The sequence below is a fragment of the Pygoscelis adeliae genome, unplaced genomic scaffold, assembly GCF_000699105.1.
Source record: "Pygoscelis adeliae isolate BGI_AS28 unplaced genomic scaffold, ASM69910v1 Scaffold9, whole genome shotgun sequence".
Lineage (NCBI taxonomy): Eukaryota > Metazoa > Chordata > Aves > Sphenisciformes > Spheniscidae > Pygoscelis > Pygoscelis adeliae.
The window spans coordinates 1,687,937-1,708,316 of NW_008825557.1; the positions used below are offsets into that span (position 1 = coordinate 1,687,937).

Consider the following 20,380-nt stretch of genomic DNA (forward strand, 5'->3'; position numbering starts at 1 on the left):
GGGTCTGGAGAACAAGTCTTATGAGGAGCGGCTGAGGGAGCTGGGGTTGTTTAGCCTGGAGAAAAGGAGGCTGAGGGGAGACCTCATCGCTCTCTACAACTACCTGAAAGGAGGTTGTAGCGAGGTGGGTGTCGGTCTCTTCTCCCAAGTAACTGGCGAAAGGACGAGAGGAAATGGCCTCAAGTTGCGCCAGGGGAGGTTTAGATTGGACATGAGGAAAAATTTCTTTACTGAAAGAGTGGTTAAACATTGGAACAGGCTGCCCAGGGAAGTGGTTGAGTCCCCATCCCTGGAAGTATTTAAAAGACATGTAGATGAGGCGCTTAGGGACATGGTTTAGTGGGCATGGTGGTGTTGGGTTGACGGTTGGACTCGATGACCTTGGAGGTCTCTTCCAACCTTAATGATTCTATGATTCTATGATTCTAAAATTAAAGACAAAAAAACACTAGATGAAGCATAATGAGTATGAGCATCATATCTAGAAAGTTCTAGCAAATTAGGGTTAGCTAAGCTACTTGTGGACTGGAACCATGCAATATTTGACAACGTATAACAAAACGACCTTTTTTCTCACATTATGACTTGCTTACCAGACAACTAGACAAAAAAACACTAGATGAAGCATAATGAGTATGAGCATCATATCTAGAAAGTTCTAGCAAATTAGGGTTAGCTAAGCTACTTGTGGACTGGAACCATGCAATATTTGACAACGTATAACAAAACGACCTTTTTTCTCACATTATGACTTGCTTACCAGACAACTCGATGCGTATAACATTCATAAATGGACACTGTTCATAAACAGTGTTTTTGATGAAGAAAAGAGTGTTGTGGAGGATGCATCTGGTGTCTTTGTTCAGTTTAGTGGTTACTTCTGAGTGTATCTGGGCAGGCAAGAGAAAGGGACCCGGCTGCATTTCAGTGGCTGCTGCACACCGGGTCAGGGGAGACTTCTGATGAGGGGAGGTTCCATCTTCCTGGATGGAGACATCTCAGGGATCTTCCAACAGGGAGCAGACCCAGCCTAACAGGCCATAAAGAGGAAGATTACTTTCCTAGGGACCAGGAAGCCATTGAAAGTTTCTAGACTATAAAACAAAACTGTGGGAAAAGGGGTCTACCTTGAAGGGCTGCTGGACAGGAGATTAAGTTTTGAGTTCAAGGACTGTTTTATCTGGATTACCCAGTGGATCCGTGTTCTCGGTATTCAAAGTTTCCTTCTCCTAGATTACTATTTCAATTTTTTTATAAAACATAGCTTTAGAATTTAGCAGCTTTGATTTAAACTGAAGGTGGGACAAAGTTGGTATAGAGTCTTATCTCAAATGGCAGCTGTTATAAAAGTAGCATCTTGCTTTTAATTAAGTACAGGGAAGAATTGCTGGAAAGCTGTCATGAATCTTTATTCAAATTAAAGCCAAGATCTGGTCAAATTTCAATATAAATCTGTTTCTGTTGCTGACATTAAGACACAACTGCCTTTGCTGAAGTTTTAATTTAGGGTTTGTTCAAAACTAGCAGTGGCTGCTCAGCTGGATGTTGTTTTATTTTGGTGTCAGTTATTCTTTGCATCTCAAAAGATCAAAGGCTGAGAGTGACAGTGACGTTTTCATCCCTTTTGACAATGTGTTTATGAGCTGCCTCTATGATCATTTCACTGCCAGTCTCTTACCTGATGACATTGCAGCATTAATTGCTTCCTGATTACAAGAGTGATGCTGCACATTGCTCTGTGCCTGAAAGCTCCAAGGTTTTTGGTATAATTTAACGCAGACCGATTCCAAATGCAACCTGCCAAAATATATATTATCTTGGAAGTTAAAGATGTTGAACTTGGCTCTGTCAGCGTGTGAAGAAGTACCTGCCAAAACCAATTGGATGTGCTGAGCAAGGAGAACAAGGGCAGCTCCCGGTAATGCCGAGGCAGCTTTGTTGTACTTGCTGTAGCTTGTGTGCATTGTTGTAGATGCATGCGTCTTCCTAGTTATGGCTGCTCCACTAGCACGTGCTCTGGGATGTGGCAGCGCTGCTACGCAGCTGTATTCCAATGTGCTGGGCTTTGTAGTTTACATCTAACAAACTTGTAAAAAAATTTCCTCCTTGACTTGGCAATAGAGAGTTCACTTTTTTCTCGTTGGGCAGCTATGTACTTTGTGGCTGCAGCAAGTGTTAGACTTACCTTCTAATAGGCTGCCTCCTCTTATAGTTTTGTTCCTTCTTTTAATCTTTATCCCTTGCCTGTTCAAATTCACCAGCCTTTTGCCTGTTTCATGATTTATGGGCTCAATTCTTAGTGTAAGGGTGAGATAATCTGAACTGTTTCACTGAGTGGAAGCATTAATTCTGCAACACCAACAATATAAATTCTGAATATATGGCTTATTGCTTTTTTACTAACTGATTTTTTTCATTACTTAAATAGTGATTAAGATATGTATGCAAATTCCACAGTAAATTAATCTGTTTGTAATATAAGTGTCTTGGAAGGTACAAGCATTTGTAGAAGTGGCCATGATAAGGAGGTTGTTTCTGGCTGTCATAAAATTTACGATTAAAATAAAAAACCTTGAGGGATTATTCTGGGCTTTTCAGAGCATCAAATTAGAAAATCTGTGTTTGAAGATGGCAGAAGGCTCTTGGTATGAGTACTGTGTTTCAGAAGTTGGCAAATGAATAGTGCAAATGTTTCCAAATAGCCTCATGCAGAATTGAGTTACCTTTTTTATAAAAAGTACTTAGATCAGTGCAAGTCTGCTTCTTAGATAAGTAAGCAGGAAATATGTTTTCAGAATAGTCTAGAAGAAGATGAAAAAACTTATGCATTAGTGGAATTATGACTAGAAATTGAATGGAATAACAAACTGAAAACTAAAATAAGAAGAATTTGCCATCAGACTTTGGTTTTGCAGTGTTTAGGATTTAGCCTTAGAGGTGACAGGAGATGCATGCTGTTCTCTCTGTGCATTAAAAATGCATTACGATGTTGACTAATATGCTAGTCACAATAACCAAATAACTTCAGCCTTATCTTGGCGTAAGTAGCACTGTTTTTACAGCAGGAGGGTAATGTTTGTTTCCTTATTACATTTCACTTGTATACCATTTGCATTTCTTGCTAAAGCTCTTGACTGGCTTAGATTGAAAATATTTTGGAATATCTGGAATTACTTACTACTGGCATTTAAAAGAAAAAGCTAAAAAATAAGTATACCTTCCTGTATGTTTCTAGTTTATTGAAACTGGCACCCATAATTAGAGAAAAGAGAAAGAGATGAAGTCTTGTTGCTGCAAATTTGAAACCAGACTAGGAACAAACTGGAGAAGGAAAACTTTTCAACATCATGGTGGTGGTGGTTTTCCTTTCTTTTTCCACCCTCAGTTCTCTACTCATTGCTGGGAACTGTGAAGCAAAAAGGCTGTGGGCTTTGGGGTTTTGAGTGGGGCTAGAAGGGGAGGCTCAATTATAAGAGCTCTATGAAGATTTTTTTTTTTTTCCCCTGCTTCTACGTGTAATTGTCCAACAAAACTGTCTTGAAATCTTGAAATCCACTGGATTGGTAGCTAGGCTTTATTCCTTGGTAAACAACCAAAGTTATCTCCAAGAAAGAGGTTCCTCTGACTGTAATCATTTCAGACTACCCCATTAACTGCAAATAAAGTTTCATAGGTTGTTCTGCTATTATCAGCATCTCCCTTCAGAAGCACAGAAAAGGGAAGGCATTGGTGTGGAAATGCTGAGGGAGGAGGACAAAGCCGCGCGGACAACGTCTTCCCTGTTGCCCCAACCTGGGTGCAGATTTTCTTACCTCAACTGTAGCATCCTTTTGGACTTTATGCAATATCTGAACAGCATGGGCACCACGGAGGTCAGGGGTGGCGGGAGCTTGGTGGGTAGCAATTGCTGCTGTAAAAGGTAGGGGCAGTAACTGGCCAGTGTGGCTTTAGGGAAGTTACTGTTCACTTTTGCGTCTTAAATTGTTTGCTCAGTTAAATCCTTGCCATAGAATATACTGCTAGCAAGGCAGAATAACTGATGATTGTATAAAATAAATAAGAAATTGAAGGTGTTTCTGACTTGGGATGATATATTGAAAAGTAATCTTTAAAATGGTCTAGAGAATACTGTAGTGGAGTGAATTAATATTTTCAAAAACTTAAGTACTCTAAAGAGAGAGCAAACTATGACTAAGAAGCCTCAAAGTTACTATTAAAGCTATTTGGACCTTGACATATAATTGGAATGCATAAAAATAGTCTAATTTATAAAAGTTTGCACTTCACATGCTAAAATCTAGAGGGATTAAACTGCAGACCAAATGTTCATTAATCTTCCCATTGAAGCATTGCTGTCTGAAGTGTAGCCAGCTGGGTGATTATTGAATCTAAAGAAGGATTTAAGATTCAGAATGCATTTTGAAGCTTTTATGTGTATTATAACTTTCCTACCAACACCACGAATTGATCACCCTTGTGAAAAATTAATAAAGGAAAATGTATTGTTGGTTTTTGACACACAAAGATTACACTTTATAATGGGGGAGAGAAGGGAATGTATTTATGATAAAGGCTGACTTTTTAAGAAAGTTGTGTTGGAATAAAAATATTTTAAGACTACAGTTAACAACTAAATCCTACATGCCAGTGGCTTGGTGTCTAACAGCTCTGTATAACCCTTGTACCACTTTCCAGAATAGAAATGCATTATTATGAGTGATGAGATGGTATTGCTGTAAAAGAAGTGTCCTGACAAATAATAATGCATTTTAAGTGTAAAAACAAAGCAAATAATTCCCCAAGCACTCCCGTTTTCATGATGCATTGTCCCTGCCTGCATTTTCACTCAACTTCTGTTATTCATGTCTTCCTCTTAAAACAGAAACACTTTGAAGATTGTCTTTTTTGGGGGGCAAGGAGGCAATTTCTGTAACACCAAATATGTTGTCACCACGAAGCAAGTATTATCTGTCACATCGGCTTGCACTTAAACTTGACAGTGTTGTTCCATCCTTTTTCTCCCAAAATCATTTGAAGTCTTCTGTTTGGCCAGTTTAGAAACTTTCAGGAAGCATTTGCACCACTTGCCTTGAGATGCTTTGTAAAACAGTCTGGACAATTAATCTTTGTGAGCTTCTCTGTCCTCATGGCGGAGAGAGAGGTTCTTCCAGGGAGTGCTTCAGAGCAGAGCCTGCATTAAGTGCTTTGAGTTGTCCTCTGGATGAGTATGCCCTTTCCCAGCACATGGAAAGGGGTCTAAAATGGGTGAGTTGCATAGCTAAACATGGGTTGTAGGACTGTTTGTCCTTATTCTCCTCTGAATGGTTCCTTTCTCTTAGTGCGTAAATACAGATGGAGATACAATACTAACACGTTTCATTTTTCTCTTTGCTGAGAGTTTAGACATTGCTAAGTTATGAACTAGATGGGGTTTTACTCCTTTAATCTTCTGGTTTTCATCTCTTCTTTATTTACTTGTCTCCAGTCACACAGCTCTTCATGACGTCTGTCACATCCCACCTACGAGAAGGGGAGAGTGACTAAGGTCTGCAAATCCCCTCAGTGTGGATTAAGGTGAGATAACACTCAAGGTCTATACATGAACATCAACTTTAATGGAACGAACACTCTATAAGCATCAACCCTCTGTGTATTAATATGTCACATAAGCTAAGCGGCTTCATGAGAAGTTGAGGTAGGCCTTGTGTTACTTAGCAGCATCAAGGGGAGGGGGAGGAGAGAGAGCAAGAGAGAGAAAGCAAGAGAGAGAGATAGCGAGATCACCAATCCTGGATCCAGCGTCGGACCTACCAACGGGGGGTGTCGGTGTGGAAAGCACCCCGAGGAGGCTCATGTGTGCCCCTATTTATTGTCCCCAGTCCAAGGCTTCTAGAATCTTCTCTCACCCCGGTTTCAGGAGTGCTTGAGACATCAGTCAGTCAAGGAGAGTGACACTGGGCCCCTCCCCGTGGCTGGCTTCTGGAGCTTTCTCTTGTGGCATTGCCTGTGCTCACAGCACAGTCACTTAGGCCTCATCCCTTACAATGTCTACAGCAGTTTTTACCTTCTTTTCTCCTGTTCAGCTTATTTGTTCTTACTGCCATCATTTTAGTAATGATGGGATTATTTTTTAAACAATCGTAGTGGATTATCCTAGCAGCTATTGGGTCATACAGGAGACGACAGGTGCAGACAGCCCTTCTTTTTGGTTTTGGGATGGGAAATATGCAGCTAATGGTTCTTTCTTAGAGATCTTTCTCTCTGCCACTTCTGCACGCTACAGGTTTTCAAAATCTCTAATTCTCGGAAATACTGTTAAAACAATGTCACCCTTCATGAGATGCAAAAGAAGCTTTTTCCTTAGATGGAAAGGGGCTGAGTTTTCCCATGTTATGTATTGCTTCCTTAAATCCTGGTGATCATAGTAGGAGAAGATACTATATTAAAAGATGAGTCATCAGTAAGCCTTGGAAGGGTCTACTCTTGTCTTTGTTTTCCAGTGACTATCCAGGTTTTGCAGTATTCATGGTTTGTCAATTCTTTTCCAGTTTCCTTAGACTACAGAGGGAACTCAGTGCTTTAACCTTTCGCCCCACCCAACGGTGCCCCTTCCACCCCACCAAAAAATAAACCACCAAAACTAAATACTACAGGGAAAGAAAGTGGCAGGTTAATTGCTTAAATTGTCAGTTTGCTGACACTTTTTCAGTCGCTAAAAGAGAGACAGAAAAAAGATCATGTTACATGATGACGTTTCAGGTGGCTTCAGCCCAATTTCTATTTGCCTATGTGCTTTTTGAGCATTCATCTGCACTGGCAGAATATATAAATTGGAAACGAAAAAGTGATCTTGATGAGTAAAAAAAAATTCTGAAACTGTGTCCTCCTCATTTTAAATGGAAGTATTTAGGGTGGTGGTGGGGAATAGGGACCGAAAGGATCTCAGCAGAGCTACTCTGACTATAGGCTGCCTGGTATTATGTTTAAAAATAGAGATACAGTAGTATGTTCGTTCAAACTAAAAGCTATTAATCCATACTTAGGTGAAAATGGTTAATGCAGGAGAACATTAATGATAATAGGGAAATGAAATAGCCAATTCTTTTCATCTCTGACAACGAGCCCAATGCAATACCAAGGGTGAAAACTGCAACTTACATAACTTACAGTCAAGTGGAATAAAAATTAGAACCACAAGTGACTCTAGAGGAAAATTCAGTGAAGTGAAGGACTGTTTTCCCTTCCTTATTGTACTTGGCAATTTACTTCACTTTTTCTCAAAGTTAATGGAAGAAATTGGATCTTATATTTAGAAAGGTTGTATCCTAAGAGATAAACACTATCCTAAGGGATAAAGTGCTGGTTTTTGTTGTATTTTGTACAGCACTAAATAAACACCAAGAAGTCAGCAAATTGAGGAGTTCCTTAGCAAGGCAGATGGAAATGTGGGCTATTGATTTTGAACAGCTGTGTGTTTTTCTCAAGTTTGCAGGTACCAAAGGAGGGTAGTTATGCATAAACTAATCATCATCTGTGATTGTGAAATAAATAAGCATGCTAAAGAAATGGTTTTTTCTAAGCCTTTTGGCATGTCTGTGTCTGCTACTCGTTATTTTTGTGTGTATCTATGTTTGCTTTTTGAAGTCTGTTTCTTTCAATCTTCAGTTTCTTCTCTCTTCTTTCTGCTTTATTATTTCTAGCTGCTTTTTTTGTCCTTCACCACCTTCTCTCAGTCAGGGTCAGACACCTTCCTTCTGGAATTTGTTTGCTGGAAAATGAATGGGACCAATAGTGCAGTGAGAGTAAGCCTTTCTTCAGTGATATCTCCAAGGTGTTACACGTTCAGGTTAACAGCCTTTTTCTGGTTTATGGCAGCTAAAATAGACCCTTTGAAATTCTCACCACCTGGGGCTTTCTACTGGGGAGGAGTTCTGATCAGGCAAGAACAGCATCCTGGGGAGCAAGTTTTCAGCTCTTTTGAAAGAGGGAAGAAACTCTGGAAGCAATGTGTTGGTGAGCTCCTAATGCTTGCTGAATTTCACTTGACTAACCAAGAAAATGCACTGTGGCAAAAAGAGGCTTTGCAAATGACTTCTTTGCCAAGTAGATGGCAATGGATATAACCCAGGACAGCGAGCATGTTGCAGCCTTACACAGTAGAGGAAGAAGTTCCTTACACAGTCAAGGAAAACCTCTGCTTCGTATCTCCATGCTGAAATAGTTTCATGTCTGCTTTAATTGCAGAGTCTTGAATAAACTGGGAAAATAGCATGAGAATAGGTTGTTGGTAACTTGTCTGGCTTGGTGACAAGACAACCCCTGCATTTAACTTGCAAGCAAACAAATGCGTGCTTCAAAGCATAAAACTCTTCTCCTTCCCTTTGGGGTTGTGTGTTGTTCAGTATAAAATACTTTCACTTGTGCTTATGGTCTGTAGCAGTCAATACATTAAAAAGATAGATGTTGAAAACATCTCATGTCTAGCAGGGTCTAGCATGAAAGTACTCAAGCCTCATCTTTGAGGAAGAGGATTTGCCTCTTTCTGACTGCCAGTGTTGAATACGTGGCTGTGGATCAGCCCACACAGATCTCGAACCACATGAACAGTCATTGCCTGTGTGAGCAAAGTCACTTGGGAGGGAAGTTGGACCACTTTAGAGTTGTACATCCAGGTGATATTTGGAGAATAACTCCTCCAGAGTGCTGGTACCACCTGAGGGCCACTACCATGGTGCACAAAGTCCCTCAACACCCTTCAAATAGCCAGTGAACTCTGGGGCTTGGTGGAGGGGAGACTGTACTTCTAAAGAGAAGATAGCAGTGGCTGTAGCAAGCAGAGCTATTGCTGAAGTAATCCATAACTATATAGGCATATAGGAAACAGTATATAACTTGCTATGTCTCACAAGGGTGCAAAAACTATTGTTGCTGTTGTCAGCCTTGAAAGGAGGATAAATATGCTTGTTCCAAAAGGACGTCTGGATAACTTTAATAAATGAATCCAGGAGAAAACACTGCTTCTGGGTGAAATAGTTTTGTGGGTTTTTTTATGGTGATTGTCACTATAGCTCTGTTAGTTCTTGTGCCCAAGGCACGAACATTGCAGTACATGAGTCTGTGAAATGTGTAGCCATCAGGAACAGAAATTTGGGAAGACTTTGGGCGTTTGCTTGTGCTATTTTGAAAAAGGGGGCAAAGAAACAAATCCCAGTGCACAGTGTTGTGTAGTATGCTTACAAGCATGTAAGCCTAGAGAAGTAGCACACATTTTAATTTGCAAGAGTTTGGGTTTTGGTGTTCTTTTTACAGATAACTAGTTGCTAAGCTGTGGGAAATGTCTAATGTGCAGCTATGATATTGCCCAAAAGAGTTGAAGAAAACAAAGTAAACCTAAAGTTTTCAACTTGTGATGGTTTCTGAATCGTTACTCTTGATAAGAAGAAATCATAGCTTAATATACTCCAGAAGGGTAGTAGACATAATATTAAAAAAAAAAGAGGAAAAATATTAAATGAAGATTATACCTCTTCAGACGATGATGATTTATTACTTTAAATTTTATTTCCTTTTCTCACCTTAATGTCATGTGATGTTTTAAGGAGGTTTTAAAAATAAACAAAAGACTTGCTGTTAACCAAAATTTAAGATTTTTTTATTTCCACATTTTTTCCCCCTGAATTAGGGAAAACTGTACAGGGTAGTGTACTTTTAGGAGAAGAAACCTGTGATTAATAAAATCATGACAGAAATACTTAAGTAGAGAAATAGGAGTTTATTAGTGTGACCTCTTAAAATGTGAGTATCTTTTGCTTTACCTGAAGGTAAGGACTCTGTTCTGAAGACTTATACAGATGAAGAAAAATGGCCCTTTAACTCTGATAATTTCATTAAAAAAAATCAACGTAGTGCCTGGAGGATATTTCTAGGGGTGAAAGGGAACGAGGGAGGAAGACCTTCAAGCCAGTCTTATAAATATTTTTTTTCTATAAACGTAAAAATACTTCTGATTTCAAAATACTGAGCAAATCTCAGTCAGTAGCTCAATTTCCACTCATGTTCAGCAGCCAATAGTTATTAAAAGTAGTTATTAAAATGCATTGGTATCTATTAGTCTCTTCTTAGAATAGAAATGCTGTTTCAATGGCTAATGTAGTAATTTTATTCAACAAGCATAAAAATAATTAATATGTACTATTAGATGTACAAAGCTACTGCATAAGCTATTTATTTTTGACCCCAAATGATCTTGTTCTTGTAGTCTGATTAGTTGATCAGACTAAACCTAATCTAAACATCAACTTCATAATTTTTGGAGTGTTTTTTTATTTCTTTCCAGACTCTCATAACTGCAGTGAGAACATCACATCTGAAACAATGTTTTTTTCTGCAGCTCCAGGGTATAGCAGCAAACAGTGTTGGTTATAATATACATTAATTCCTACTAGGCATAAGCCTTTGTTCTTAAAATATGTAGTTGTGGAAGCTGTTCTCCAAACTGTCAGAAGTTTTTTGCACCTTCATCAAACTAGCCCTAATTCGTGGTTCAATGCATTGTGTGGTGTCAGAATACAATAGAACTACTGAGGGCTGTGTGAGCTGGTCCCAGAGAATATTGCTCATGCTAATGACTGAAGTGGGGAATATTTTTATTCCCGTGGAATAGGATGGACTTTAAGAGGTGGGTGAGAGCTGTTGACTGAATTTTAATTGACAATTTCTAATTTGTATGAGAGACTTTGAGGAGCTGCTGCAGTAGCAGCAAAGGTGCTATTTAATATCACACAGTAAATGTCCTGTGCTTTGTTTTGCATCAAGTAATGCTTCTAGCACAGCATGATGATGCATGTCACATCAAATTTTTAAGTAAGAAACTTAATTCACTTCATTTTAGTTCCTAGAAAGAGAATTATTGTCTTTTGCAGAAATTTTAAAGCTCAATTTAGCCCTGAAAATTGCTGGCCATTTTTAAAAAATCTATTCTGTGTGTCATAAATTCAAGAGTTCTGGTAACTGTACAAAGCACATCAGGAGCTTGAGTGGAGAACACATCAGAAAAGCACATCAGAAACCTGAAAAGCATTCACAAACTTGAGTGTTCCTTGGACTTCCGTCAAAGTCCTTTTTGTCCTGTTCAGTCTTTATCAAAGTACTTCGATTCATTTATATTTTTTAATTTTAATTGACAATTTCTAATATGACATGGTTGCCATTAATCTTAATATAGTTCTAGCTTTGTTTCAAGCAAGCTTTAAGTAAAAAAAAAACCAACCAAACCTTTAATACAAGAATGATTCCTTAAGGACAAAATGCTGCCCTCTGTAGTTGTGTATCTGTGTCTGGTTGATAGGGTTCTCCTGAAAAAAATCTCCGAAGAGAAATATCTGTAAGCCTTATCTGACAACCTTTTTTCTTAGTTATATGAAAAAGTTCAGTTTTAACATTAGTGTGTTTTAAGGATGCCCCAAACATCAGTTGCAGTACATTGGCATGAATAAATACATTGGAGATCTAGATAACTAACTAGCTGGCTCATCAGTCTTTGTGAGCGGGCATAGGAGAGACAGTGTTTGGCCCACGTATAGCAATACACTCTAATGTGTGTGGAGTACGGTTTGAAAGCTCTGAAAACACTTGAAAGGTGGAATGTGTGATGTTGTCAGAGGCTGAACTTTCCTTACATGCCTTACAGTGAAATTTGCTTCCCCCCCCAGCTCCCCCCCGAGAGAGAGAGATTAAACTAAACTTTAAAGGTTTATGTGGGGACATTGATATTCAATGAACGTAGGATTAAAGTATTGTATAGTAAGTAAAAATGACAAGCAGATGAAATTGGGGCAGCTGTTATCTTGGCGACAGTGGGTCTATCCCCACCTTCACCAAAATCTTTTGAGTCTTACTTCTCTGCACTGAGCACAGGAGATTGACATGGCAGTACCACAAAACACAGGAGCGGGAAGTGTATCCCACCTGCCCAAGGAGGATCCCACCAGCTAAAAAGCAGTAATGCCATCACTGGTGGCGGTAATATGGTGAAGCAACACAGCTCCCAGCAGACTGAGCGTCTGTGACAAGCTCCAGCTCCAACTGGGAAAAATGCCCTTAAAGCGTATTTCTTCACGAACAGGATGTGACTGGGGCTTGGAGAAGAGAGGCCAAATCCTCCCAGTAGTTATGTTTTGCAGTCTTGATGGTGCCCTGTCTGCTTTGATCACAAGCCCATGGATTGGGAGTTGCTTGCCTAAGCATTTTGTTCCAGGCTGGGAAGAGGACAGTGTGGGAGTCAGCACCTTGGTGGAGTCTTTGGAAGAACTTCACCATTAAAGACTGTGTCTGGATTGGTGGTGCTACCCAAATGACCACACTGCAGTTGCTTGCAGCTCCTTAGCAAGTTTCAGGAGGCCAACAGAAACAGAGTCCTAGATAGTCCTAATTAGAAGGAGATAGTGTACTTTCACAAGCAAAATAAAGTGTGCAGCATCAATTGGAGCAATTGGTGCAATCACTTATAAATGTCCAAGTGTAGGTAATGAAGCATTTCCTACAGTCTACATCAGTGCAGAGCATACTGTTACAGCTGTGATTGGTAGTCTGGAAGACAAGGACATTTTATGCTTAATTCTGAATGGCATACAAGTAATCATAGCAATAGAAGTAGAAAGCTACCACAGCTCCTGGGTGAACCATTATTTAGAGGCCCTCTCTGTGTATAAGGGCTGTGGTGTTTTATTCCACCTATGACTGTGCTGGAACATGCAGGTACCAAGAGCTTGGATCCATTAATGCCGGAATTTAACAGAAGTGAAAAAAGCTACTAGGCAGCTTGAACTGTGTGTTGAAAGAAAGGTGGAAAGGAAGCTGATTCAGATGATGTCTAGTATGTCTAGAAGTTTACTGTCCCAGAGACATAATGTGCATTTTGAGCTGCAGCCATCTTTTCCATGAGAGATGCATTGAGCCCGGGCTGTTAAGGCATAGGACGTGTCTAGAGTGTAAATGTGATCTCCTCAAAGCTAGAGGAACAGCAGTGACTGTCAAAAATGAAGAAAAATTTCTAGCTGCTCTTGTGGCAAATGAAGCTCCCAGCACTGCTGGGAGGAGAATATCGGTGCAGTTGCACTACTAGAAGGTGTACAGGGGACAGATGAGTAAGGAGTTTCCTTTTCAGAGACGGAGAAATCAGTCTTGTGGTCCTTCTGCCCTTCTCAGTACACTTCTGAATTTTAAAAGAACAAACAAAGTTTTGCTTAAACAAAATCCTGTGTTGCCACACAAAAGTTGTACTCAAAACATAAGAAGCAACAAGTCATAGCTGAATTCAGTTTGTCTCCAGAATGGATAATGGACGAACACGACTGCAATGCTTTTCCTCTCTGTGTGTGTATACATACATGCATTACATAGACACATATGCATATTTTATATATATATACACACACACACTTATATTCCCTGAAACTAAAATTTCAGTTTTCACATGGTTAATAAGAAGGCAATTTTATGTTGAAAAAAGTGTTCCATTATAACTTGTTACCCACGAAACCAAGGATTTTTATTTTATAGCACTGGATATGCCACAGATGTGAGTGGTGTTCTGCAAGAGATTTGTACTGTAGACACAACATTTTTGCAATTAAAAATATGGGGGGGTTACTTTCTGTTTTTTACTTTGGAAGAGAATGTTAGTATGAAAGTGAGATTTTGGTTAAAAATCCTAATGTATATATATTTTTCCCTTTTGAGGTAACGTACTGTTTAGAGCACAATTTTTTTTGTTTGCTTGTTTTTGCAATCCTTTGTTTAAAAAGTGGGGGGGGCTTAGATCATAAATTTTCTCTTTATCAAACCCTTCTGCAAAATTTTCTGCCAGAGAATAAAAGAGCTTGTAAAATAATTCGGTCAGTGCAAGCTTAGCATGTTGCCAGTTGGTGCTGTGCCTAGAGCTGAGTCAGGCTCTGCTAGAACTGATATATAAGCAAGTAGCTGAAAGGTCGTGCTTTACTGCTATGTGTAGCAGAATTACAAAATCTTATTTTTTATTAATTACACCACTTATACAAACTGGTAGAAACATTATAGGTATTTGTAACTACTGTGTTGGGTTTCTTCTTTCAAACTGGCTAAAAAGGTGACCTTAATAGTAAACTCCATCAGTATGTGTCTTCCAAATGAAAAAACACATATAAAAGTTGGCAATGCGTGGCCTAACGGACCTCATATTTAATCTGTTTACAAAGAAAAGACAAAAGTTATCTACAGTTGAGTTTATGCAAACTCTTTTGCATGTTGCTTATGGTTTTTTCTAAGCTTTCTCTACAGTAGAGAATAGGTTTATCATTTTGCATTGCCTGCACATATAATTAGTTAAATTTGGTATGAAGTTTGATAAATAGAAATATTATTCAAGGGGTATGTGCTAAAGGATGTAAAAGCAGTTCTTTGTTTAATGTTTCCAATATTTTTTCAAGTTGTAGGCACTGCTAAATGATGATTTTTCGTTTCTAAACAGAAATATACTTTTAATGTAACTATCTAGTGCTAAAGACTATTTTGAATTAAGCTTTTTACTAGCATTTGCAACAGATGAAATTGCATATATATAACAATTGGATAAAAAGTTAATTTAAACCATACTTCAGTAGATAGATGCAAATGATAATTGTTACTGTAATTATAATGGAAGAAGAAATTGAGGATTTTTTTTTTTTTTAATTCCTTACCTGATCATCTTTGAATGGTTATGGTATGAGGAGAACTTTATCCATCAAAGACTGTAGGTATGACTTGGTCCTAGAGTATTTAGAAGGGCTCTAAATAACGTGAATTGGAAAAGTTCCTCAAGATGGATACATTGGGCTGATCAAAACCTGTCTTTTAACTATCTATTTTTTCCTGAATGCATTGGATGTGCTAATAGAGCAGGTTTTTTAGGTGTTTGGTAGTTTGTTAGCAGCGGGTAACATGAAGAGTTGATGTTGACTTAGATTTAAGGAACCAACAATGATACTAAAAGTTCAAATGCCAACTAACAAAGAGCAGTGCCCTAGGATTTCTTTGAGGAAGTCCAGAAAATGTTGGTAGAAACAGGAAATACTTCATTAAAAACTTTGAGTCTTGACAAATTATTCCTAAATAATACAAGGATTTCCAAATGATCATGGCTGATCTGCCAAATCTAGTTCCCTGTAGAAATAGATTTCTTTGTCCCCACAATAACTTTTTCTGGTGCCTTATATTTTACATTCAAAGCTCTAATATTTTTTTTCTCTCCAGTTCCCCCCTAGTATTGAGAAACTTGAGATAACATTTTAACACTGGAGGTTTTTTAATTATTATGTAATTAGAACGAAGTCTAATGATTAGACAATCCAAATAGAGGAATAAAGGGAAGAAGAGCCAACAGTTTCGTGAATGTACTTGATTAGTATTTTACTTTAAAGATAGATATCAACACAAATATTTTCCCTAATGGGGATGATTGTGCTTCGCATATAATCCACGTTGAAGAAAAAGTGGTGAACTATGTTAAGACTACTATAAAAGCTTATATATTTCATTGTAAAAATGAATGCTGCCAAGAAAATTCCACCAGTGTTGTAAAGCATGTATGTATCCCAATCTGCAGTCCTAGCCTAGACTCTGGACCCACAGATACTCTGCCAGATGGGCTTTCTGGAACAATGGTGGAAATGATAATTCCATTGGCATGAAACTGGTGGCATACCATTCTCCATGTAGTAGCAATTCCCATAAACTTCTATTTAGAATTAAAAAAAAAAAAAAAAAACCAGCCATAAACAGCTTAGAAAAGCTTTGAAACTGAGGAGGCAAATCTCAAGAAATATAACTGAGGCGAAGGATTTTGAATTTAACATGAAGTGTACCATATGTCTTTCAGGAACAGGAATAATGAGACATTTAATAGCTTTTTAATGCAACTTACTGTGTCAAATTTGAGGCGCATATGGTACACTCCTAACTGAATTTCCATTCTCTTATGGTTTTCTGTTGCAAACAAAGTCTTAAAAATGGAATCTTTCTGTTCAAATGTTATTATTATTTTTTAATTATCTCTAATACAAGTAGTTCATTTTAAAGATGACGTTACTTTTTTTCCACTCAGGAGAAATTTTGGTAAATTGCTGCTCAAAAAGGAGTAGTACAAGAAGAGCCTTAGATCCAATGGATTCCTTTTCAGAACCAACCATGTACTTTTTGTAGTAAATTATTCACACCTTGGGTTTATATTTTGAGTAATTTCCTTTAGTATCCACCGTATGTTTTGCAAAAAAATTATCTTGGAATGATTTCTGAATATTTAATAAAAATAGAGTTTGTGACCCAAAGCACTTCAGAAGGGAACGTTTTGCAAATTGTATTTTGTACTTGCACATACCTATATAAAAAATTGTTTTGCCCAACGTGAACATGCTGTCACTTTGTCAATGTTGTGGGCACCAAGTGTTACAATAGTACTCCCCTTCCACAGGTAAGTATTGGAAGAATGGAACAGATTTTTCCTGCAGGCTCCTAGAAAATCAACTTCAAAATCAGAAATAAATTTTTAATTAGTCTGGTTCATAAGTTAAGGGAAGTGCTAGCAGCTTTTCAGCCCCTGCATTCTGGATTAGTGGTTTTGAATAATATGACTGAAAGGAGGTAATGAAAAGTGAATGATATTCTGATGATACAGTGTGTGTTTTGCAGATTTTTTTTTTTTTTTAATTACACTGATCTAATTATATTAGCAATACATAGGGTCATGTAATCTTGGATAAACATGAGATTTTTGGGTGGAAGAGCCTAGAAATATTCTTAATTTCATTCATTCTTCTGCATCTGCTTTCTCTCATTGGCTATGCAAACTAATGTGATGGAGGATTTAATGCTGTTTAGGAACGATACAAAGTAGCTGAAGTTAGTTTAAAGTCATCTTTTTTAAATATTTTTTTTTCTATTTGCTTTCCAGTGAAGCTGTTGGAGGAATGAATCAATTGTAATTGCAGACTGTTAAAACAAGGAAAGGCTTAATATCCTTGTACCTGTTTGTGTTGATAAGTTTTACTGCTGAATGGAATTTCTGTTTATTATTTGTTTTGAAATGAGGTTCAATATTTGTGTAGCATTTTTAGGAAATTAATATCAGCATTAATTGACAGTAACCATATCAGGTCCCTTTATGAATAAGAATTTAACCTTAGATACTTATGTTTCCAAAAAAGGAAATCTGTCATGGTACAGCTAGAGCATAAAATATGATTAGCAGATATTGGTGATGGGTTTTTTTTTAATAATCTGTTTGGGCAAGTACTTCTAGGCTTAATCTGCAGCCTTCTGTACAATATCAATTAGGATATCTAATGGAAAGATATATATTGTAAGTAACTGCATTTTAAAATATGCTACAGGGAAACATGCATTGACAAGCACTGGAACTTTTAGAATATGTTTTTCTTGATCTGTTTCCACCTGTGCATTCCTCTCTGCTTGGCTTTTTAGCTCCTCTCCTACTGCTCTGTTTTGTATTTTCCAAATGAAGCACAGTAATATTGTAGGTTGGTTGTTAGGTGCACCGTCTTCCAACGTGATAGCATATGGAGTCAGAGCTCTACTGTGCTGTCATCTCCATTCATTGCATTTTCATAGCTTTTGGTGACTAAAATGATTATCTGAAAATGCGTAGTTAACTCATCTTCCACTTCATAGCATCTGATTGAAGAGAGCAAACAGTCAGAAAGGTGATGGATAGGAAATCTGTTTAGACTACGTGGTATCACATCTGTTCTTTGCATTTCAACTGTGCTTGGGGTGTTGGTGTGGCACCCAAGCAGTCCGCCAGCAGCCAAGCCTTGCAGGGAGGAGTACCTTGACCCATCTCCCTCTGCTGCGGGAAGCCAGGTGGTTCTCCCTGAGTTATCTGTTCAACGGCATGATGCAGTTTATCCCTTGTCCAAGGCAGATGTCAGTTGTTTACACGGTTGATCATGCTGCAGCGGTCATCTTTTTGTTCGTTGCATTTTGTAGAGGAACAATTTCATGAGACTTGCTACTAGAAATGAGCTGGCCACACACAGTGGCTGGAAGGATCAACCTTGCCAAGGCCTGTGTTAGAAGAAGAGGTGAATGCAACCATCCTTGAACATGGAAAAGCTCTTACAGAATGCTGATTTAATTGGTTTGTTGTTGTAATTTGCCTTGTCATATCTTAGAGTATGTGTACTTGGGAGGGGTTTTTTGTGTTGGTTTTTGTTTAGGTTTTTTACACAGAGAATCCCATATTGTGTCTCCAGTATTGTATCTACAGTAGTAGAACCAGTTCTGTATCTCTGAGTCTTTCTTCTCTCTATTGTTAACATTGATTGTAGTATTTCTATAGTATTTTTTTTTCCCTGGATTTCTGTCTCATCTTCCATGAGATTCTTGGCTGGCTTAAAGATCATATTTTACCTCATACACCCGAGTTTTGAGACAGTGCAGCTTATCCATGAGTTACTTGCAAGTAACTTTAGACTTCTGTGGTTTTAATGGAGGAAAGACTAATTAAATCTTGCAGGTAAGTTTTAAATTAACTGCTGTTACTTCAAACTTAATTGTAGCTGAGCTATTGTAAATTTATGCGTAAATACTTTAAAAGTGACTTAGTTTAAGTACTTGTTCAATACAGAAACTTACTTTTTCAACATGGTCACTTGTTTCTGTATGAAAAGTATAGCAAACTTGGCCTGTTTAACTCTTCCTTACAAAGCCGTTTTACACAGAAGCAAAATATTAGCTTGTAATCCCTTTATAAGGGATTGTTTTGTGTTTGTGTCCATGCCTAACTTTTTCTGTTTCTTTTTTTTCTCGTCTTTTATTTTAAAAGGTATTTCTCAAGAGTGACCGGGTCGCAAGAATGGTCCACAGTGGAGGATGTTCTGCAAATGACTTTAGAGATGTTTTTAAGAAAAACATAGAAAAGAGGGTCCGAAGTTTGCCGGAAATCGATGGATTAAGCAAAGAGACAGTGCTGAGTTCTTGGCTAGCCAAATACGATGCCATATACAGGGGAGAAGAGGACTTTTGCAAACAGCCGAATAGAATGGCCTTAAGTGCTGTATCGGAGCTGATTCTGAGCAAGGAACAGCTTTATGAAATGTTTCAGCAGATTCTAGGGATCAAAAAATTGGAACACCAGTTGATTTATAATGCCTGCCAAGTAAGTATTGGTGTCGCTCGGTTCTGTTGTGTTCAAAATATCTCCCCCTCCGCCAACAGGTCAAGTGCTTCCTCCCTGTGTGCAGAAGCCTTCAGTTTTAAGTACATCTCCACAGTCCAAGGAGATGAGACCCCTCAGGAAGGAATCTTTGCATCATTTGGTCGCTGGAGGGCACTTGGAAAAAGGGTATGCCAGAGTATATGGTACTTATGCTGCAGGGATCTCCTGACATCTTTTATGGTGTCACAGCTCCAGTGATTTGGGTGATTCTGCAGAATGTTCTATGGTTCATATGTTCATATAAATTACATATGTATGTTTGTACATACAACTGTGTGTATGTGTATACATCTTTAAAAGAAATTTGCTGCCATAAATAGATGGGTGATAGGTGGTTGAATTCAGGATGCTCTTGGCCATCCAGTGTCTAGAAGTTCGGTATGTTAGAACTCAATGTGCTTCATTTCAAACACCATCTACGAAGCTAATTTGCACATTTTTGCTTTGAAGTTCTGTTGGATAAAAGTGATGTTTGCTATAAATTACTGAGGCCAAGACAAACAGTCTATTCAGCAATCATATTTGGATTTATATGTATAATCTATTGCTAATCAGTAGTGTAAATGGTATGTAAAAATATTTTATCTGGCCAATCTTCATAGTGATGCAACTATAAATTAGCAATTACTTAGGGAGGAAGAACCTGAAAAAAGCAAGGTATTTTTGAAAGTCTCGCAACCGACCAGTGTGGATGTGGCATTTAAACTGAGCTCACACAGCTTTCTACACTGTTTATAAAACAGTACACTAGACTACAGCTAAGCTGTTTTTCATATATTATGCTGAAAGTATAGTTGTACATGTTGTTATGGGCCATCTTAATATGGGAGCAAATGAGGAAACTTGGACATTGTTGCCTACTTCATTTATGGAGTAGCGTGGCATGAAATCTTGTAACTGTTCTATGATTGAAACACCTGTGGTGTTTAATCCTTCTCAGGGTCATAGATCCAACTTTCATAATGAGAAAGTGTAGTATTTATATGTAAGGTGTCACTCACAGAGGTGATCAGCTCTGGTGCAGGTGCGTCCCACAGCGGAGCAGCGGATCGTGGCATACGGGGGGGTTTCCTGAGCCGGGGAACCCACAGGGGAGCTCAGGGACCTGCCGGGAGCCGGCAGCTTTCC

The 20,380-nt window shown here is 38.3% G+C and overlaps 1 protein-coding gene across 1 annotated transcript in view; it reads left to right on the forward strand.

Moving 5' to 3' along the window:
- CADPS2 (Ca++-dependent secretion activator 2) overlaps nt 1–20,380 on the forward strand; it is a 307,048-nt gene that overhangs the window by 62,876 nt on the left and 223,792 nt on the right. Inside the window, exon 3 of the mRNA XM_009332287.1 lies at nt 18,860–19,192. Coding sequence (XP_009330562.1) covers nt 18,860–19,192 — 333 coding nt within the window. The remainder of the gene's footprint in view (nt 1–18,859; nt 19,193–20,380) is intronic.